The sequence below is a fragment of the Anabrus simplex genome, chromosome 2, assembly GCF_040414725.1.
Source record: "Anabrus simplex isolate iqAnaSimp1 chromosome 2, ASM4041472v1, whole genome shotgun sequence".
Taxonomy (NCBI): domain Eukaryota; kingdom Metazoa; phylum Arthropoda; class Insecta; order Orthoptera; family Tettigoniidae; genus Anabrus; species Anabrus simplex.
In genome coordinates this window covers 615,252,908-615,276,941 of record NC_090266.1, presented here as the reverse complement: position 1 = coordinate 615,276,941, position 24,034 = coordinate 615,252,908, and the positions used below count along the sequence as shown (strand labels likewise).

The window sequence follows — 24,034 nt, the reverse complement described above, 5'->3', positions numbered from 1 at the left end:
ACCCGTGCTTCGCTACGGAATTCTACATTGTATACAGAATTGTAGGTTAGGTAGAGTACACGTTGTGAGCAAGACTGTATTAAATTGCATAGCTCTTTTCGTTACCCTAGAAACGCGATGGAGAAATCACCAAACGTCTTTTCCCATATGAAGATCGCGTTAGGGAATTTTCATTGTAATAGTAGGCCCGCTTGCGTACCATCAGTCACAGTCGGGTTGGGGAATTTCATTATAATGGTGGACACTCATTCTCCACCTGCCTTTTTACATCCTCAGAAAGACTGTCTTAGTGGATTTCCCAACTGAAATGAACATACGTCATTACAATGACGTCAGTAGGAATGGCGCGAGTAAAAGCAATGATTTCACATGAAATACTCGATCAAATGATAAACCACAAAATTTCTCACTTTTAACGAACAGTACTACGCTGCCGATCTAACAGTCCAAAGTTCCAGAGCTGGAATGACCAGGCTGCAGACAGCCGTTATTGGTGAACACTCTGTTTTTGTTTTTGGCGGGGGGGGGGGGGGGTCGAATAGTGGAGAGTCCCAGGACGCAAGCTATGCCCTTTTATTAATCTGTTTCCTAGGAGTACCCGATGATTCGGAAAATCTCAGTTCACTACACTGGTGGCCGAAAAATCTATCTGACTTGGAGGCCTCCAAGCCAGAGGAGAAACCCCCTCTTCACCACTAATTTTGAATAAAAAGATGTAGAATTTAATAAAAGTGAAGAGGAAGAAGCTCTTTTTAAGAACTGGCTCTTTTTAGGGTTGAATTTTGAGTTATTTAATGGATTGTGGTGCTATAATTTGGAATATGCCTAAATTGTAATTCTAGACCAGGTCATACTGCTGCTGCTACTACTACTACTACTACTACTACTACTACTACTACTTCTACTACGTGAGGGGTCTGCCTTAAGTGTGCCCACTGCTCATTCAAAACAGCACGTCATAGTAGGGATCAAATAGTTGGAATACTATGATGAACCAGTGTGTTACGTACCAGCAGTACGGTATCAGAAAATGTATGAACCAGAGGAAAGACATGCTAAGGAATTTTTTTTTTAAATCCTCGGCTATTTCCCGCCAATATTCAATCAGCCCGTTATACTTAGTATGCAGCAGTAATCCTATCTATCGCAGTTACGCGGCAGCATAAGCGACAAAGAACATCACAACAAACAATGGTCAATGCAATGTTATTGTTGATCAATGTTATGGGCTTTCAATATTGTAGGCCTTCACATTTAGTTTTCTTCCGGCTCTGAAATACCACTCTTATCATAGTCGGTACGGTAAAGCTGAATAAAACATAAATGGTCAGAAATTGTATTCTCTATAGCTTTTGTTATGTAGTACTTTCGATAGGACCAATAACATAGGTATTTAAAAATTAAATTTTAGGCGCCTTCCGCTAAACTACAATTTCATCCAGGGTGAATACAATTGTTTATAACTTAGACTGTAGTTTCTTATTCCCCGACTCTATATACCGACTTTCATTAAATTCTGATAACCCATTTTCTCATGGCTCGGCGTTGATATGGACTTGCAACAAAAATACAAATTCATGAATATATGTGTTATCAAAGCCTGTACGGTAACAATGCATGGCATAAATGATTGGAAATTTAATTCTATTTAACTTTAGTTCTGTAGTATTTATCGATAGGACCACGAATAATATAAATATTTGAGAATTCAATTTTAGGCCTTCCCCTAAACTACCATTTCACTCAGCAGGAGTAAAATGATTTATAGCCTAGATTGTAGTGGCTCATCGCCCGACTTCACATACCGATTTTCATTAAATTAACTTCAGCCGTTTTCTTGTGATGCGTATACATACGTACAGACAGATAGACAGAAATTACAGAAAAGTAAAAAGTGCATTTCCTTGTTACTATGGACATGACCGATACAGAAATACGATTTTTTCGAATTCTGACCAATGTACAGACAAATTTATATATATATCTATATATATAGATATTTTGATCGAGTTACAAGATGTGCACAGTAGGAGAGAAAGAGAATAATCATTTGGAGTTTTAGAATATAAATATCTAGACTGCTTAAATTTTTTGTTTTAATGACGACTACTGTTAATATCGTCATCATCAGCATCTTCTTCTATGGGGTACAGCTACAAAAGCTACATGCCATTTTCCTTTTAGAGGCTTACACCTTTGTCTTTACATTGTAGCGAAAGCTGGGGCTGTACCTTAATAAGGCCATGGCCGCTTCCTTCCCATTCCTAGGCCTTTCCTGTCCCATCGTCACCATAAGACCTATCTGTGTCAGTGCGACGTAAAGCAAATAGCAAAAAATAAATAGATAGTTCTAAATAGGACCCCAAGAACATACTATGGAAGGAATGTTGTTGGTAAGAGGCCCAGAGGGAGACCCTTGATGGTTGGGAAAAGCAAATTTTCAAAGACCTTGCAAAACATGATGTAAATGGGCAGCAAAATGTAGAATATCAGCTATGGACAGACAGGTTGAAGTGGAAGAGGCTCGTAAAAGCTTGCTGGGTTGGGGAATCGATTATGGTGATGATGTGGGTGGGTTAGTGGATTCATGCAGAAATATGGCCTGTCTGTGCTAAGGAGGACAACTATATGCAAGATATTGCCATTTCGGTTAAAGTTTTTGCCTTCCACCACCTTGTACTAGGACAGCGCTAGGAAACTTCGTATAGGGTATTTTGTCCTAAATTAGTAATGCTGATCAGATGCCGGTTGGGTTTCATATGCCTTGCAGTAGGACTATCACAGGAAGTGGTGCTTCGGGTATTCCATGAAAATCAACGGGTAACTAGAAACTAAGCTATTACTGCAGATAGAAGAAAGCTGCTGCCATGTATTATTTTTAAAACTAAAACTGTGTCAAAGGGCATTAAATTTCCTTGAGGCATATATTTGCGTGTGCAACCCAAGGGATTAATGGGCATGAACCTTATGATGGACTAGGTGAAAACAATGCTATGCTTGTCATTCGTAGTTTCGTGACTGAAGTGAATCTTCTTCGTAAAAGGAAGACGCAGTGGGTGATTATTCCAAATGGTTTGACATCCATTCTTCATCCCCTGGACGAGTGTGTCAGTAAGTCATTTAAAGACCCTTTGTGTTGCCTTTGTAACTAATGGATGATTAGTGGGAATTGTGAACTGATGCCTGGCAGTAAGATAAAAAGGCCATCATTGCAACTCGTTCTCATAAGTGATAAGAAATTGGCACAGCACTGCTGTCAAAACTGTGGTGAATAGTTTCAAAAAGACAGGAATTTCCAATGTTCCGGATGGCAGGAAGGATGGCCCATTGTGGCAGAACGGCAGCATTGCATCCGAGCAGCAGTAAGGAGAGTGAGTGTGACATACATCCTTCGAGCACTGACGACTGAGTCTGGTAAGGTTGTACTGTGATATATTCCATTGTGCTTTTTCAAATTTTAACTACATTGACATAAAAAATTGCAGGTACAATTCAGTAAGTCACTTGTTTATACTCTGTCATATTGGCTAGATGACTGCCTCTCAAGAACGCTATCCCAGATTGATTTTTTTTTCTAAAATGCTTTTATTGACAAGACCTGATATTACAGACTATGAATCTCATTGTTGAATGTGTATTGATGGTTGAACTTCTTAAAAAATTGTACAAAACTATTCTTTTTTTTTTTTTTGCTTTACGTCGCACAGACACAGATAGGTCTTATGGCGACGATGGAATAGGATAGGCCTAGAAATTGGAAGGAAGCGGCCATGGCCTTAATTAAGGTACAGTCCCGGCATTTGCCTGGTGTGAAAATGGGAAACCACGGAAAGCTATCTTCAGGGCTGCCGACAGTGGGGCTCGAACCCACTGTCTCCCGATTACTGGATACTGGCCGCGCTTAAGCGACTTCAGCTATCGAGCTCGGTAAAAACTATTTTAATCCTCCTAGTCAGTACTATAGGTTCGCCCGGAAGGGCGTGGGTTCGAATACCCGTCAGGAAGTCGTAAAATTTAATAAATGAGATTTCCACTTCCGGAGGTGCATATGGCCCTGAGGTTCACTCAGCCTACACCAAAAATGAGTACCAGGTTAATTCCTGGGGGTAAAGGCAGCTGGGCGTAGAGCTAACCACTCTACCCCATCAACTGCTGAGGTTATGGATAGTGGAAGCCTTTACCTTCCACCCCTCCAAGGGCCTTCATGGTCTGTACAGAGATGACTTTGCTTTGCTTTTTTAGTCAATACTATATATTTTCTACGTCCAATTAAGACTTCAGTTCACACATGACCTGAGCATAAGGTCATCCTCAGTAGGACATGTAACACGCATTAAAAACATAGAAAAACACACAAAATGAAATGTTATTTAAAAAGCATGATGAAGCTTAAAAAACTGTGAAATGTTGATTGTTAAAATAGTCTTCAGCTGGAAGTCTTTCTGATATTTTTTGTTGTCCTTTGGTGTGGTTCAACTGGTATCTGTATACTGTTGGCTTAGTTGTTGTGTTCCGACATGGGCTGATATATATAAGCATTATTGAAGTTGAACCGTCTGATTTTAGTCTGTAAAACGGAAAATACAAATCGAATAAAGGTTGAAAAGTAGTGACTAACAGGAACAACATTTAAATTATTAAGTTATGAAGAACGAACATTAACGTACGTTATGTGGCCCGTTTATATCAACTGTGTTCTCAGACTATGGAGTCCAACTCTCGACTGACTGGCTCCCACAGTCGATTCATTCTGTCCATCCTCATAACATGTCCAAACCATTGTAGCCTGCATCTTCCTAAAAGCTTGGTAACAGTTATTTTGATGCAAGCCTCCTTCTTGTTAGCTTCATTTCTAATCTTGTCCTTCCTGGCCTTTTGGTTCATTGTTCTCATGAATTTAGTTTGTGTTGACTGGATTTTACCATTTGCCTTGTTATGTAGGTTACAAGTTTCGAGTCCTTATGTGAGAATTGCAATGAAGTACTTAAAAAGACATGGTCAGTTTTTCTTTCTGGGGTATTTTATCATGGCAGAGGAGATTTCTCACTTGAAAATAAAATTGAGAAGCTTTCTGTGTCATTAAGTATTTCTTGGTTTACTTTGTTATCTTTTGAAATGATACTTGCAAGGTATTTGAAGTTAGAAACATACTGTGAGAGAGTCCCCTCCAGGAAAATGTTTGAAACTGTGCCTTTCCTGTTGGTAGTTATTGCAACAGGTGTTTTTACTGATGATTAGTCCATATTCTTTAAACTTCCCATTCCAAAGATTTAGTTTCTCCTGTACTTCTGCTTCATTTTCTCTTGAGATCAGAATATCCGCAAATATTGGATTGTTAGGCTCTTTGGAATGCTCTTTGATGGATTTTATGATCTGATCCATGACGGTGATTAACAAGAGTGGTGCCAAGGCACTACCCTGCCGGACTCTTCTTCTGGTTTCAAACCAATCTAATCTTCCATCCCCTAGTTGGACACAGCTTCAGAACTTTCGATAGAGCATCTTTACTTCAGCAATCAGGAAGTTTAGCACACCGATACCTACTAGGCATTCCCAGATTATCTCTCTAGGCACTCTGTTGTAGGCCTTCTCAGTGTCCATAAAAACCCTCACTAAATTATTACCATATTCCCAGTGCTTCTCTGTTATCATTCTGACAGCAGTTATCAGGGCTGTAGTGCTTTGGTTCTTCCTGAACCCGTGTTGCTCCTCCTCCAATAACGGTTCAACTATATTCCTGATTCTTCTTTCAGTTATCTTCTCCAGGCATTTGAGTGATAAATTAGAGTGATACCCCTATAATCTGTGCATTTCTTCCCATTTCCTTTTTATACAGGAGGATAACGATACCTTTCGTCCAGTCCTGTGGTATCCTGTTCTCTTTCCAGATAACAGAGTACTCTATACAACCATTGTATGCTTTGTGCTTCAGTTGCCTTTATCATGTCGGCAGTGAGGTCATCAAACCGCAAGGACTTACCATTTCTCACGTTCTTCAGCCGAGACTCCACTTCTAGCCATGTTAGCTGGTGGTGTGCTCCATCATTTGCTCTTAAGCTGCAGTCTTCAGTGATAGCATTTCGAAGACTTTCTCCATTTAATAAAGTATTGAAGTAGTTCTTCATTTCATCTCTGATTCCTTGATCTCTCTTCACCAGATTCCTGAAATCTGTTCCCAGTGCAAGGATATTGCCATGGTCACTTCTTCTATTCTTGACTACCTATTACTTTACTTTCAAAGTCTTCTGTTAGCCTGGTAGTGAACTCGTCCCAGCACTTTCACTGTCTTCTTCATTCAGTCGCTTCACAAACAGTTTCTTATTTCCGGTACTCCTGTGCCAGGTACTGAATTTCATCTTCGTGAACTGATTTTTATTTTTTGTTATCTAGCCTCTTCTTTGCTGCATTTCTTTCTTTCACAGCAGTTTTCACCCTCTCATTCCACCATAGTATTTCTTACTCCCTGCATATTGCACTTGTCTTTCCACATAGTGAGTCAGCTTCTGAAACCAGGGTGTTCTTGAATGACAGCCACTTTCCTTATACTCCTCTTTTTTTTTTTTCATGTTTTGGTAATTTGGCTGAGATCTTTCTTTGGTATTCTTATTTCTTCCCATCTTCTCCTTGCAACCAGATTTTTATCTTTGGCATTTTCTTGCACTTGACATTCTTCAGATGGACGTTCCCAATGTGCGCAACCAAAAGCCGGTGGTCACCCTCGAGACTTTAATATGGAATAACCTTAACATCAGTTATGAACTGGCAAGCATATTTATCAGTCATTATATACTCTATCACTGTCCTCTGCTTCCCATCCCAACTGTAGGGTGTGATTTTATGTCTTGTCTCTCCTCTGAAACCACGAGTTTTGTATGCTCAGGTTATTCCGTGCACAGAAGTCTATCAGGTTTTCCTCCCTTCTGGTTTCTGCCACCTTAGCCATGGGGGCCTATGATGTCTTATCAACCTTGCCTATCTATCCCAACTTGTATTGTCACAATTTCATATGCAAAAAGAACATGTCCATTCCGATATTAACCTTTAAAATAATATGTAACATAATACTCATTTCATAAAAATGTTGTCTTTTGTCTTTTATGAAGACTAGCATTAAACACACTCCTTTTTAAATTGACAGAATTTCAGAAAACCCTCTATATTAAAGCAAAAGAAAAAGACACATGTTCGAAAGATCCCTCTTTTTAGTTGGTTTGATAGGTGGTGGTTTTGGATATGCTGCTTGTAATTGAGGACTTTGCTGGAAGAGGGGCTTGTAAGCCTATTGTCCCCATTTCTACCATCAAAGTAATTTGCCCCTGACTAGTCAGCCGCTCCCAGGGGTGCTCAGTTCGAACTGTGGTAAAATAATGCCCTAAAAACATGCATGCACCCTGGAATGATGGGGAACATACAACTAATATGGATATGGTGAGGTAAACTAAAAGCTGCAAATAAAGCAAGGCGAAGCATGACGTCAGTTTTGGAGGAAAATTTTTTTATTAAAATAAACAAGAAAAATATGAAAAAAAAGAAAGCAAAAAGTATCAAATGATCCAAACTTTACATGACTCAGAATTTTTCTTTCAGCTTGATAAAGTCCATCTTGAGAATCAAAATAGAAATCGTACAAATATACAATTGTATGCTGAAACACATACTTATCATATCAAATCAAATCTTGAAGTTTCATTAATTTTAACATATTGGCTTGCATGCTTGCACCACGCGCTTGGCTTTATATTTGTTAACACTTCGAACTGTACACGAGTACGTTCCCCTTTCCTGCACACTTAACATTGCAGTGGGGGTCCCTAACCTTAAGGAAAGACGTGATTTAATGTGCAAAGGGGAGACAAAAAACTAATCTAACTGTACAATATATAACACGCTGAGTGGTAAAACATCGTATGCACAAATATATACACCTCAATCCCAAGCAATCTCATGACCACAACATTGTGAATCGGAACATCACAAAATAAAATCACATAAATGGCAATTGTACACAATCAAGGACACAAAAACATGATGTCATATTTTCCAGGGCTCCCCGAGAAAGCATGCGGCATTCACGCAACTCCCATTCACTCAAAGCTTCGATGGAAAATATAAGGAAACATAATTTTACACTTTAAGCAACACATCCTATTCAACATAGGTTCCTGAAATAAATTATGCAACATAAAATCAAGCAACTGGTGGACTTTATAACGACACGCACAAATCAACGTGGATTCCTGAAATAAATTACATCATGACACAAATTCATAACAATAACAGAGTAGGCTGTAACTTGCAACACATAATTCAGCATTGGTTCCTGGCATAGATTACATGACACAAAAATATTCCTCAGCATGGTTATATCATAAAAGAAAATCCAAACTAAACCTTGCGATATAAAAATCTCGTCTACTGCAACAACCGTAGTGACATGGACAAAAAACAGTAAAATCACGAAGTATAGGCCGCTAAAATAAAACTCTCCTCAGTAGACCCGCATATCACCTTCGCCAACACACGGCGGAATGACTCAAAAGCGGAGATTCAGTCTCCCAAAATAAAGTAGCAAACATCTGAAAAAAACACAGGGTCCAACCCTTTGCACACGCTGCTCAACAGTCTACCCAAGGCAAGTCGCACAATCAAGAAAATGCAGGCCTTTCACATGAGGAATGTGTCCTCTTACTCATAATCACCAAGAGGTTCTCAACCTTGCTACAACCTCTTATTGTTTTAACTTCATCATGTTTCACCTGTTTTTATATATTCTTTCTCATTGTGTTGTAATAACATTCTTTTAACTTTAATCATGTAGTTTTTGAACATTTTTTTCACTGAAGATGGCTAAGCCAAAACATGTTTGATTAGAATTACTCCAACTGAAGATGGATACAGGTATTGAATAGGACGATGCAATAAATCCTTTCCTTTGTAAAGTGAAAACTGTCAATATGGAATGATTTTAATGTCTTGTAATTAGTTTCCTATGACGTAAAGAATATGTATCCCAATATTCCCTTAGAAATAACTATTAATATTATGGAAAATAGATTAAAACAACACAGGTTGAGTAAATTTGAGATAGAAGTATTCATTTTTTTTTTTATTCAGTCAGTCACTACTAATCTGCATTTAGGGCAGTCCCCCAGGAGGCAGATTCCCTATCTTTTGTTTTCCTAGCCTTTTCTTAAATGATCAGAAGGAAATTGGAAATTTATTGAACATCTCCCTTGGTAAGATATTCCAATCCCTAGCTCTCCTACCTATAAACGAATAACTTTACTGATGTTCATTTTCAATAATAATTACTTTCTTTTCAATGATGTCATCTACCAACAAATAGGTTTACCAATGGGATCTCCTGCCTCCGGCATCATGGCAGAGATTTACCGAGACCATCTAGAAAATACCCATGTCATACGACTAGAAAACGTCTTTTTTTTTGCTAGTTGCTTTACGTCGCACCGACACAGATCTTATGGCGACGATGGGACAGGAAAGGGCTAGGAGTGCGAAGGAAGTGGCCATGGCCTTAATTAATCTACAGCCCCAGCATTTGCCTGGTGTGAAAATGGGAAACCACGGAAAACCATTTTCAGGGCTGCCAACAGTGGGGTTCGAACCTACTATCTCCCGAATACTGGATACTGGCCGCACATAAGCGACTGCAGCTATCGAGCTTGTTTTTTTCACTAGGAATGTGGATGATACCTTTTCAATCATCGATGAGAGGCACAAGTAATATCAGACGAACTCAACAACTTAGATTTGCATGTAAAATTTACGATGGAAAAAGAATCGAACAACTCTTTAAATTTTCTAGATTTGACAGTAAGTAAGGATAATGATCATTTAACATATAACATTTTCAGAAAACCCACCCATCCCACCTCCCAAAAAAGAGCATCACATTTCAGTATGGTACATAGGGCTTTTAATGTTTCCTTATCATGAGTAGATTTACGGAATGAACTAAAGGTCATCAGGTCAGTAGCTAATAATGCTTTCATGAATATAATAATTTATGAAGTCAAACACAAAGCCACATCAAATCTAATCAGAGAAACAAAAAGAAAACGTGAACTCACAACTTGCACATTCAACGATCAAAATATCCATCAAATAAGTAATTTTTTCAAGAAATATGATCTCAGTATAGCTTTCATATCTAACAACAGTAATTTTCTCAATTTTCATAACTCCAATATGGTCGATCAGAGCAATAAATTCAACAATGCAGGGATATACAGATTAAAATGCAGTACATGTCCAGCTAGTTACATAGGTCAAACGGGCAGGAACTTCAACGTCCGTTACATAGAACGTGAACGCATTTAAACATAACAGGTATTCTGCCATAGGACAACACATAGCTGACAATAGACATCAATTTTCAGTCATTGAACAAGACCTTCAAATCATAAAAGTTGTACAAAAGGGCTCTTTACTCAGTATCACTGAGGATTTCTTTATTTTCCTATATAATAAATTAAATCCGGATTTAAATTTGAATGAACCCACAGAGAAACACAATGTATTGTTCAATTTAATTAAACCATTTATACTTAAAGAATACCACAGTAGAGTTGAAAAACACATCAGTCGTAATGCAAACCCCCTCCCTCCCTTCTCCTCACCTCCATCATTGCATTGTAACACAACTCCTCCTCTTGACTCCACCCATTCCTCCTCAACAGAAAGCAGTCACTCATCTTGTAACACACAGGCAAGAAAGTCAACATGAGAAAGAGTAAATATAAAATTTAGTACAGATATTGCACTCAGGATATATAGATTTCTTTACACTTGTTTATTTCATTGCAAGTTTGCTTCACAAAATCAGTTTTGGGAAATCCTATGTTAAAACATTCCCATTTTCATGCTGGTACATTTGACACATGAAGCAAAAAATTTCTCGAAGACTTCTACCTTTGACAACACTCAACTGTTACTATTAGAACTAATGTATCCAAATCAAAACAAGGGTATAGGGGAGATTGTTGCCTCTTACATATTTTATACTTTAGATTATATTTTTACATATTCATGCTTATCTATCGGTAACATAGTGTAAACGAGAGGCTACTTTCATTTGAAGATACAATTGAGTAGTGCAATACTTTAATAGTCCTTATAAAAATTGGTGTAAAACATTGCGTGAAGATTAAAGTTTTAAATTGTATTTTAATGTGATTTCACAAATTTGCAGGACAACAACAAAGATTTTATAATGTTACAAAATGGACATTTGAATAGTGTTTTTTAATTCCTAAAGACATCACCAAGACAAGGAATGTAAACTTTCTAATATAGAATTTTTGTCATTGTTTATAGTGTGTAATATATGGTTCTTAAGTTTATCATTGTAGCTGAAGATGTCTGAACAACAGACCAAAACTGGTTCTACTGTAAGTGAGATAGAACATAGTAGTTGTTTAACACAATCTGTAAGTGTTGAATAGGTGGAAGTGTCCAAAACAAAGTTAAAGCTATTGAAACTGGGAAATTAACACAGAAATCATGAAAATCATAAATTATATTGTTCCATCATAATTTTACTCTGATTAAATTTTATTTCATCACTGAAATTAACACCCAGATATTTTATAGTTTCATTAAGTTGAATTCCTCTTATTGAAGATTCAAAATCTTGTATTGGGTCCTTTTCTATGAGTCTACCTTTATTAATGTTGATCAGTGATGACTTCTCAATATTTAATTCTAGGCCAACCTTATGCAACATCCCTGCCAATTCTTGAGAATCTTCGAGTGATTTAGAAATGACTGCTATGTCATCAGCAAATGCTGCAGTGGTTATATTGTCCATTTTAGGTGATACTCTAACCATATTTATTCAAGATTTCACTCTCTGACAATTCCTTTAGATAAAAATCTATTAACATATTGAACAGGATTGAGGATAAAGGTGATACCTGGAAAACTCCTGTATTTGACTTTTTACGTGGCTCCCGGTAGAATTACTTCTTTCTAGGTTCTTAGTAAGTTAACAGTTGCATATAGGTAGAGGCTGCGTATCAAGGCACTTATCTAGATGGTTGTGACTCATATTGTCAGATGCTTGTATTACATCTGACAGCATTACCAATGCTTTCTTCAAACATCCATCAATTAATGACTCATTAATACATTCTACATTTACAAATATTCTGATTTTTGTTGAGTAAAATACATTGCCTTAATTTTGAATCAATTGCCCTTTATACAAGATGACGAATAGCCAATCATATTGAGATAGGCCTCCAGTTCAATGGGCCATTTCAGTCTCCTTTTCCCTTGTATATAAGGACAGTGCGTGCTTCTTTGGAAGCTTCTGGAACAATATTCCATTTGAGCATAATCTCCATTAGATAGAGAATTACCTCAGAACATTCAGCCAGTTTTAAAGTTCTTCCTAGTACTTGGTGAGGTCCAAGGGCCATATCCAATTTCATGCTTCGTAACAGTCATTTCAATATCCCCCACCGAAAGCTGAAATGTCCGATCTACATCTGCTTGTTGAGAAATAGGCTGAGAAGAATAATATGCTCATGTTCATAAAAACCAGAACACCTTGATAGGAAATTCATATTCACAGGACATGTTCTGAAAAAATGATTAGCATTTGAACTATGTCGGCCTTTGGGTTCAAGGTCCACATCGATATCTCGGCGCACCACCACCAACTGGTAAAATGTGCCTGTGGCTCTCGTCATCGCTATAAACTGAAGGTAATGGATCAGTGTGACTTGAGCAGACATGCAGGTTGCCTCGCAGACGTATGCGAGAACCATACCGTGAATGGAGTGAGTTTGAAAGAGGGCGCATTATTGGCATGAGAGAACGTGATGCATCCATCCAGGAAATTGCTGCTCATGTGGGATGAAGTGTGTCGGCAGTGCAGTGGGTGTGTACAGAATGATTCACAGAAGGCCGTAGAACACGGTGAGATGGGCTTGGTCGCACCACCTGGACTCACCCTGCGAGGAGATAGACACCCCATCCAAATGGCATTGCAGGACAGATCTGCGTCCTCCTTGGTTCTGACAACAGTGGAACAGTGTAACACATCGTACATTATCAGGAGTGACAGTCCGTTGCCGTTTATTATGGTCTGGTACACCGGCGCGTCGTCCACTTTTCCACCTAACTTTGACTAATGTGCATAAACATGCTAGACTGTAATGGTGTGTGAACGATGTCACCGGGGTCAGGAATGGCAGCAGATAGTGTTTTAGGATGAATCCACGTTCTGTTTGTTTGAGAATGATGGCCACATTTTGGTTTGCTGCAGACATACAGTGCCAACTGAAGGCCTTATGGTGTGGAGTGCTATTGGGTATAATCACAAATCACAATTGGTACGTGTCCAGGGCACTGTGACTAGTTTGACCTACATGAATGACATCCTGCGACCCGTAACCATACCTTCTCTGCATGACACCCCAGATGCCATATTTCAGCAGGACAATGCGCGACCACATGTTGCTGCACAAACACGCGCCTTCTTGTTGTCACAGAATGTCAGACTGTTGCCCTGGCCCCTGATCACTGGACTTATTGCCAATGAAAAATGTGTGGGATATGATGAAACGACAGGTGCTGTGGTGTGACCCAATGCCAACCACTAAAGATGAACTGTGGAACCAGGTGAATGCAGCACGGATGGCTATACCCCAGGATGCTATTCACGCCTTATACGCGCCAATGTCATCACGCATGGAACAAGTTATCAGTGCCCATAGAGGACCCAGTGCCTACAAGGCAACAGGACACATGCTGAACCTAGGTGACTGAAATGCTAATCTTTTCTGCAGAACATACTAATGAACATGTCCTGTGAATATGAACTTCCTATCTCTAGTCTTTCAAGGTATTCTGTTTTATATGTACTGTTCAAGCACTGAACTGTTTTTGCTACTCCATCTCTGTTTAAATGCTTCTTCAAGAATTACCATTGGTATCTGCGATTTAACCTGGCTACTATCACTCTGAAAAATTTTATTCACTCATCTTTTATGCTGGTTATAATACTGATATTGTATGAGATCATAATTATACTTTTCTCTCCATTTCTTCCTGTCTCTCTTTGAATGTCTTTCTGAGTTACTGCTTTCATCAAACCACCTATCATTATCTGCATAAATCTTTCTTTGTTTACGGGTTAATACATATTTTACAACCAGCTGTTTAGCCGGGCTGAGTGGCTCAGACGGTTGAGGCGCTGGCCTTCTGACCCCAACTTGGCATGTTCGATCCTGGCGCAGTCCGGTGGTATTTGAAGGTGCTCAAATACGTCAGCCTCGTGTCGGTAGATTTACTGGCACATAAAAGAACTCCTGCTGGACTAAATTCCGGCACCTCGGCGTCTCCGAAAACCGTGAAAGAGTATTAGTGGGACATAAAGCAAATAACATTATTACAACCGGGTGTTTAGGCCCTGGTAATGAATTACCCAGTTCACAAAGAGTACAGACAAACTCATTATACAATGTATTGAAACCCTCGGTATCACACTCTCCTTCCAGCAGAGGAGAAATCTTTGACTGGAATGAACGCACTTCATTACGTATTCTTTGTATCTCATCTGTAGTATTTGCAGTTATACTCTGAATTTTTACTATCATCTTCCATAATTTCATCCATCGTATTACTTGAGGTTACATATTTGCAAACCAATCCATTTCTATGCACGTCTGGATGTGCCTTAGTAATGTGTGTACTTGCTCTGTTAAAATATTTTCTGCAGTGTGGGCAGCCTGGTTTTCAGGCTGTGAGGAGCCACACACATCATCTGTGCAACCATCTTTCTCAGAGCTCATAACTGAACCATGGATAAGTAATACATGTATACAAATTTTAAAAAATGGAAAACGTTCCCTAGTTGAAGCAAACGTTACCCAGATGGTGACATCAGAAAGCTTTCATCTTGATTCTTAATGAATTGTGTGGTGATTTGTTGTACAAATTTTGAATCAATCCCTATATGTGGGATTTAATTGCCCTCATTCAAATGTGTTCATGTTCTATATGTACTTCACTGGAAATCTTAGTGATTGCTGTCATTGTACTTCTGTATGCCAGGCTAAGTGACTTAGACCATAGAGCACTGGTTTCCTGAGCCTAAGCTGGCTCATCTGATTATATTTGTAGGTGCTTGAATATGTCATGCTCATGTTGGTGGATTACCGGCATGTAAACAAAATAGTACGGGATGGAATTCCAGAATCTCAGAAATCCCCAAAATCAGTTATGGGACGTAAAACCAGTAGCATTATTTTCTTCTTTCTTCGTTTCGGCCTGCTGTGGACCACGTTATTTCAACCGTTTGCATCCTTGAGCTTTAATTCTTCCCCAGTACTCACGCATTCTCGTTCTGTGAGCCTCCTTTCTTTCATCAGTCCACTTCTTGCGTGTTTTCAACTTTGGCCTTTCTTGGAACCTCTTGTATCCCTGGAGCTTTTTCTGGAGAGGAGCACGTTTCTGGATGTCTTCGAGTGCGATTCCTATTTCTTGAAGGTCTTTTTCATCTTCGATAAACCAGGGTCCCTTGGTTTTCTTGTTAAGAAAGTAGGAAAAGATCCTATTGGTCTGTCTTTGTGTGCTCATGCGTGCTATATGGCCATAAAAATTAATCGTCCTTTTCTGAATCATGTCCGTTATGCTCTCCATATGCTGGTACAGATTGCTGTTGTGTCGTCTCCTGTACTCACCATTTTTTTTTGATTGGTCCAAGAATCTTTCTCAGGATTTTTCTTTCTTTAGCTTCTAGCTTCTCCATCAGACCTTTTCTGTTCATTGCAAGGCATTCTGCTGTGTACAGTGCTTCCGGGCGTACAACCGAACAATAATGCCTAAGCTTGGCGTTGATGGACACTGATCTTTTGTTGTAGACATTCCTAGTCAGCTGATATGCCACCTCCATCTTGTTGATTCTGCACATGATTGCTTCTTTCTCAGAGTTGTTAGGTACTATCCACTCGCCTAAGTACTTTCCACCTGCTTGATTTTTTCCTGTTCCACAATGAGCTCTCTGGGAGCTGGCTTGATGTTGGTTATAAACTCTGTTTTTTGGAAAGAGATTTGGAGGCCAGCTTTTGCTGCTTGGATTCTCAGTTGGTTAATTTGTTTTTCAGCAGTATCTAGGGAATCAGAAAAGATCGCTAGGTCATCTGCAAAAGCTAGGCAATCTATGATAAGATCATCTTTCTTATATCCTATTCTAAGGCCATTCTCAACCTCTTCCTTGCACATCTCCTTGAGCCATTCCCGAATGATTTTCTCCAGAACGCAGTTGAAGAGAAGCGGTGATATTCCATCCCCTTGCCTAACACCAGTCTTGATTTCGAAGACGTTCGAAATTTCTCCCCTGAATTTCACCCTGGGTGTAGTGCTGGTTAAGGTCTGTTGAATAATAGCTCTCGTTTTGTTGTCTAAGCCCATTTCCTTCAGAATGCGGAGGAGTGTGTGTCGATCTATGGAGTCGTAGGCTTTTTGGAAGTCAACAAAAGTAACTACAAAATTCTTATTCCTGGATTTTAGGTATGACAGGACAGACTTAAAGTTCATGATCTGCTCTGCATAAGATCGTCCTATCGCATTATTTTATTTTAATTTCTGTGTATCAGTTGCCATACTAGTCTTTGGATATAATAATTTTTCTGATTACAGCTCCTACCAGTGTTCTTAGAGAGATGTGTAAACGATATAATGAATATGTTTTCCCATCGACTGCCAGAATAGCTGTGGGAACTTACAATGTCAATGGAGGGAAACACTTTAGGAGTGTTGTATACAAAGACCTCTCTCTTTCTGATTGGCTTCTGGATGCTCCAGCTCTAGCAAGATCCCAATGTAAGTAAAAATATGTTCTTGGTCATATCTTCTTGAATATTATTGTTATTACAATTAAAATATGTAATCATTACATCTTTCTTTATAGCTCTAGTTGATGTAACCCAGCTTCCTGAAGAAGAATCACCAGTAGATATATTTGCTATTGGTTTTGAAGAAATTGTTGATTTGAATGCTAGCAACATCATGGCAGCAAGGTACGTTGTAATGTATTTCCTTTTGGCTTAATTTCGTGGTCATTAAACAATGCCCTGAAGGAAATTGTGGAATACTGGGAAACCAATCAGAAATATTAAGGCAGGCTGCACAGAAACAAAGTGAAATTTGGCAACATTTTGGAGAAGTTCCATGAAGAAATGCAAGGTACAATAGATGGAAGGAATATTTTAAAACTTATCGGTGAGAGAGAAGACTTTATTGGAATGATCTCAAATTTTAGAATTCATTGCTTGCAACATAAGAACAATGCACTCCGAAGAAGTGTAGAAATAAATTTTTGCATCATTAAGCAGGCGTGGATGAAATTTTATTGATATTTTGAAGTATAATGGCACAGCGATAATAAAATGGCAGGGTCACTCTTATTCTGCAAAACAAGTGAATGCTGCAGTCTAGGAGTAGGGGAACAGGAAAGATTACCAAAAAACGAGATTATTAAGTTATTTGTTTGATGTATAATCCAGGCAGAGCAATTGCAGGCATTGTGTAGAAAGGAAATACAATCATTAGCAAATATTGAGGAGGATGAAAAGCAGTGTGGCTTAAAACGTGGAAAAGGTTGTCAGAGCTAGAGAGTGGAAATAACACATGTGACTGTATGTAAATGTCACAGACATATCCAGAGCAGTTCAATTCACTGCAGTAGGAATTATATTATGATGACAGTCGGGCATATACAGATAATAATCAGGGACATGGATGATAATAAATAACATAGGCGTAAGATACTCCTTGGAGGCAATACACAATACCTGACTCATCGGGAAAAGCCTCGGCAGAGAAACTCAATAAAGGGAGACCTCATGCTCCTCTAAAATACATAGCCAGAATATAAATAAAACACTGGTTAGCAACCTGTTAATTCGTAAATCAACTACCAAGGCTTGTCAACAACTTGTACAAATTGTAAAACAATATTCACTGGCCTTTGTCTGATGAGTCAAATATTCTTAACATAATGGCCCAAAGATCCTCACACATCCTATATGATGCTTATATCCAAGTATTTATGACAATATATAGCTGAAACCATTCCTACCAAAATGACATTATCTCTGCAATATGTTTTCAGGGAAAACTTAGATTTATGCAACAAAAACACATATGGAAATTATCTAGCTTATACTTGTAAATCACAAATTACAACATAAGATAAATAAAAAACAGGAAACTCAACTGTCAAAAATAAGCTTTTTCTCTGTACATTACTCAGAATTAAAAGAATGGTATTTCTGTATTGGTCATGTCCACAGGAAGAAGAAAATGCAGTTTTTAATTTTCAGTCATGTTGCCTCTGTATGTATGTATGTATGTATGTATGTATGTATTCGCATCGCAAGAAATTAGCTGAAAGGAATTTAGTGAAAATCGGTATGTAAAGTCTGGAAATAAGGCACTACACTTTAGGCTATAAATAATTTTATTCATGTTGAGTGAAATAGTAGTTTAAGGGAAGGCCTAAAATTTAAGTCTCGAGTATCTGTGTTATTATATGACCTATTGGTAAATACTACATTAGAAAAGTAATATAGAATGTAATTTCCGATCATTTATTTCTTACATACTTTAACCATGTTGGCTATGATAACAGGGCAGGGTGTCCACCCGTATGGAAAATCTGGGAAACAGGGAAATGTCAGGGAATTAGATAATTAACAGGAAAACCTGGAAATATCAGGGAATTCAGGAAAAAATCTGGAAATTCATTCTTCTGCCAGATAAAATTGACATACCGTATTTATCCGTGTAATACAAACACATTTTTCAGTTTTTATAACATTAATCTAGGTCATGTCTTTTATGCCAGGAATAAATTTTAATGAAAAAGTGTGATCTCGAATGTGAAGTAATCAATAATATCAATAGCTATATGATTGATCGATCGAATTTTCAATGTTTTGATCTGCTTACTATTGAATATTCTGTGTTGTTGGGGAATGTTGAGCTCGATGAATTAGACCTATATTGCGTTCTCAGTTTTTTCCAGTAATGTTTCCAGACTCTGAAACAGCTTCGAAAGTTCAACTGCACAGAACAAAAGTTGCATACACAATCACTCATGGTTTGGCTCTCTATTTCCATGAACAAGTTCTTGAGATGGGTAGTAAGTGCACACATTTCACCATTGGGTTTGACGAGTCACTGAATAAAGTTTCTCAGATAGGCCAAATGGAACTTGTAGTTTGTTTCAATCCTGATACTAATGAAGTATGCACTTCTTATTTTGATTCCATGTTTCTTGGTCACTCTACCTCCTTAGATTTGTTAATGGTTTTTTGCAAGCACAGCAAGGACCGTATCTAAAAAAATTACGAATTTCAGTGGATGGTCCAAATGTTAAATGTTCTTTCAGGGTTTTGGTAATTTATTAGATGATCTAGATGTTCCTATTTTGTTGAACATTGGATCTTGTGGCTTGCATAGTGTGCACAATTCATATAAAATGGCAGTAAAAGAAACCCAGTGGAATATTGCAGAATTTCTTCGTGCTCTTCACTTCTTGTTTTGCTACGCTCCTGCAAGTCGTGCTGATTATATACATTATTCAGGTTCAAACGTATTTCCTTCGAAATATTGTGCTATAAGATGGCTTGAAAATTTTCAAGTCATTGAACATGCTATAGATATCCTACATAATGTCAAAAAATATGTAGAAGGAACAAACAGAGACAAGAAAATCCCAAGCTGTAACAGCTTCAAAATAGTATCAACTTCACTTAAAGATAAGGTTCTTAAGACCAAGTTATCATTTTTATTATCACTTGTTGGAGATTTGGAACCATTCCTAAAAGTTTCAGACAGGTCTCCCATTTGCATCACTCCTTTATGAATCTTTCATTGATGATAAATATCATGACAAGGTTTGTTAAGTCTGAGTCACTGCAGTCTTCAGAAGATCTCCTAAAACGTATTTAGACACTAAAGAAAATCTTCTGCCTGCATCTAAAATTGACATAGGTTATGCTGCTAAAGCAGCACTTCGTGGCAATCCTGGATTAAATGATAGAGATATATTAGTGTTTTGCACAGATTGTCTAAGAGGAATGGTAGCTTTGTGCAAATAGTTACTGGAAAGGTCACCGCTGGCATATCGTCATCATCTGCAGTTTCCAGCTGTTGGCCGTATCTGCTCACCGCTAGCATATAAACGGACTAAATGAATTTCTTGTTTCGATCCAAGTGTAGCCAAGTAGCCTCTAAGCAGCAGACTGCTAAGGATAGCTTTAAATGCCTTTGTTCAAAAGAAATGGATCTCGGGTAATGAAGCCATTCATGTACAAAGGGAGTTCACTTCTGTTTGTGAGAATGATACTTTGAAAGAAGTGAATTCTTTGTATTCTAAAGACGAGAGGTTAGATCACTTTTGGCTTCGCACTGTTCTTCCAATAGTAAATTTGAAAACAGAAAAATTGGCTTCATTTCTCAAAATTATACTAATATTGTTTCATGGAAATGCTTCACTTGAATGTGGTTTTCCTGTTAATAAAGAAATTATAGTAGAGAACATGCTACAAGTATCCCTTGTAGCACAAAGAATAATATGATTCTATCCCAAACCCTGGTGGAATTGAAAAGGTCTCCATTAATAACATGCTCCATGCTGCAAGGAGTGCTCATGCTTTGTACGTTCAAAATCTGAAGGAGAAACGTGAAATAATTGAAGTAGAAGATTCTTTGCAAAAAATAAGAGAAAGGCCGCTTTGTTGCTGAAGGAATTAGAAGAAAAGAAGTGGAGGGTGATGGCAGAAGCTCAAGTCGTTAGTGGCTACAAAGGAGTTTCTTCGCTGAAGCAGTAATGGTAATACATGTAAAAAAAAAAACTTAAAGTGAATTTAATCAGACTAAATTAAACTTCCAAGTTTTAATATGCACATTAATTGCTCATTAATTTTTTTTCGATGTTAAGTTTTAAAAATGTATTTTAATATTACTAACACTTCCTTTATAATTATGTTTTTTGTCATCATGTGTCGGGGAAAAAACTGGTTTTTATGTCTGGAAAACAGGGAAATGTCAGGGAATTTTAAAATCTGGATTTGGTGGACACCCTGCAGGGATATTCGTGAATTTAGACTGCTGTTGCTTAGTTCATGTCAAGGTCGAGCCAGGAGATAATGGGGGGGAGAACAGAACTTAATAAAAATCAGTATGTAAGGTCAGAGAATAAGGCACTATTGTCTAGTATATAAATAATTTTATTCATGCTGTGTGAAATAGTAGTTTAGGGGAAGGCCTAAAATGTAATTCTCAGATATGTACAGTATGTAATTAATGGTCCTATTGATAAATACTGCATAACAAAAGTTATACAGAATACAGTTTCCGATAATTTATGTCCTTTACAGTTTTACTTTATCGTATATAACAGAATTCATGAATTCAGACTTTGGTTGCTTAGCTAACATGGAAATATTGTTCAGTCGTGTTAGCTGGCAGTGATGGTGGTTTTTGCCATGATTGTTTTAAAGTGAAAAACTGCATGGTCATCATCCCATATCAACAAGGAAAATTGTGAAGATGATTATCAACATGAGGAAAAAATAGTACAGGAACAATAATAAAACTGATTCATGAAAGGAGGAAGGAGAATTCTTTTACATTACATGCTTTAATACCGTAATGTTAGAAGTAAACTAAATGTGAAGGCCTTCAATATCGTAAGCGCATAAAATTGATCAACAATAACATTACATCGACCGCTGTTTATTATGATGTTTATCTCTTCTGCTGCCACTCACTTCTGATAGACGGGATTACTGCTGCTTCCCGAGTAGAAAAGCCTGCCTGAATATTGGCAGTCCAGCTATTTGATCCCTGCTCTGAGGCGCTAATACAAATGAGGAGTGTATACACTTAATAGAAAATGGCAGAGCAGTGTTCACTTCTGTCTGTAGCCGAGTCATTCCCGCTCTGGAAATTGGCACTGCTAGAACGCCAGCATAGTACTCAACTTGGATTTGAAAGAAGATTCCACCTTCCAATACTTAAATTTATTAGCTAACCTATGAACTGTTACATATGTTTAGCTTAATGTCTTGTCATTCATATTAGTATACGTTTCATTCCATTTTTGGAACATCTTCTGCTAAGACAAAAAAGTGTACATTATGAAAATTGACACAGCAGTTAAAACATTGGATGATGTAAAAGTAGAGAGAAAAAACACTTAAAGAAGCTGTAATGATGTTAGGTCCATGATGAATTATGTCTATTGATGAGACGTTTTATTGCATGGCTTCTTTTTTTTTTCTTTGAGGGACAAATTAATGTTCTTGCTAACACTGCCTTATAGAGTATTGTAGTAACATTTATAACAGAAAATAAAACAAATTGAGAAGTAAAATTGGTACTGTTGACTTATGTTCTGATAGGATTTATATATGGAGAGGTGGAAATACTTGAAAACCTTAGTCAAAGTTAGGCTTAAGTTGTAATGTTATCAGATATAGTAAAATTAGCTGGGAGTGTGAAAAGTAAAAAGAAAAAAAGGTTGTTGAAATGGAGAAAACCTTGTAGTGGTGTTGGAAATAGTGAAAAAACAATTGAATGGCTCACCTCCCCGTTGCTCCTGTTGTGCTTGCTCTGTATGTGCTGTCTTCTGGCTGAATCTGTGTGACAAGCAGCTGATCTGTAAGAGGGATAAGAGGGTAAATGGAAGGGAAAGTAGGGGTAGTGTTGTGGAGAATGGAAATGGTGGAAGGTGGGGGGGCTAGTGTTTTTTCCCAGTTTTGTTTTAGTAACTTCTCTCCCTAAATATAAATTAGAAACCTCTTCTAAAAGTATGTTTTTCCATAATCTTATTTATGTTGAAGTTGGGATTCTGTTTCTGATCTATTTCAATATAAATGAATTTGAGTATATTCATTAGTTTATCTTCATTCAAAGTATGTAGGATTGTTAAGTCTTCCTCTGTAGTGGTATATTTATGATTTAAATCTGCCATGTGTGAGCTCATGGCAGAATATCTGTTGTGTTTTTCAGCATTGGTGTGTTCCTGGTATCTTATTGAAAATTTCTCCCCATTTGTCCAATGAAAGTTTTGCAATCTGCGCATAAGCCTATATATTCCAGAATCTAGATTTTTTTTTGTTTTTTTTTTGTTTTTGCTGCACTGTGATGATTATAAATTAAACGTTGGTTGGTGTTGTTCATACGGAATGCAATGTTCTGTGCCAGCCCTATTGTAGACTCGGTACTTCCTGAAAGTGATTAGCGAGTCAGACTGCAAACCTCCCAGCAGGCCCAGAGTGCATTCCGACCTCTCCTTGTATTGTACTGTCATCGGGTTTCCCCGTGGGCCGTCTGGAATGGGAAATAAGAAATATCCCTCTCTAGTCACACCGCAAAGGTTCTAGTACTCCATCAGGATATAAAAAAGAGGCTTGCCATGAACGGTCATTCGGTAATGGGAGTAGTTGGACTGGGGTGGCAGTAGTGTTGGCCGTCATCAGTGTGCGACCAGAGTCTGAGGATCGTCGTACGGAGTACTGTGTGTGTACTACTGAGGACTGTAGACCATCATGGAGTAGAATTGGAGCGGTGTTAACTGTCATTGTTGTGAGAGAGATAGTAGTGCTGGCTAGTAGTGTTGGGTTGCTGCTGTTGTGTATTGTTTTTTACTTACAAGTAACATACCTACAAGTATGATCCGTATCAATGTGTAGCGTAATTGAGCAAATGACAGTAATTATTGAAAAGCCAGAGCCTGTTTCCAGTCATTCGACCGGGTCAGAAATGGAATGAATGAAGCCCCCCTCTAGCGGCGAGGATACGAATTGTGCCAGCTGCCGCAGCCTGTCGCACTTCTCTGGACCAGTGATTAATGAATAAAAGATGAAATGAAATGATATTGGAGAGTGTTGCTGGAATGAAATATGACAGGGAAAACCGGAGTACCCGGAGAGAAACTGGTCTCGCCGCCACTTTATCCAGCACAAATCTCACATGGAGTGACCGGGAT

General features: G+C 38.1%; 1 protein-coding gene across 1 annotated transcript in view; it reads left to right on the top strand.

The window, feature by feature from the left end:
• The window catches only part of Synj (synaptojanin), a 427,286-nt gene that overhangs the window by 218,245 nt on the left and 185,007 nt on the right, over positions 1–24,034 (top strand). The window contains exons 11-12 of the mRNA XM_068226016.1: positions 16,672–16,854; positions 16,943–17,051. Of these exons, the coding sequence (XP_068082117.1) occupies positions 16,672–16,854; positions 16,943–17,051 (292 nt within the window). The remainder of the gene's footprint in view (positions 1–16,671; positions 16,855–16,942; positions 17,052–24,034) is intronic.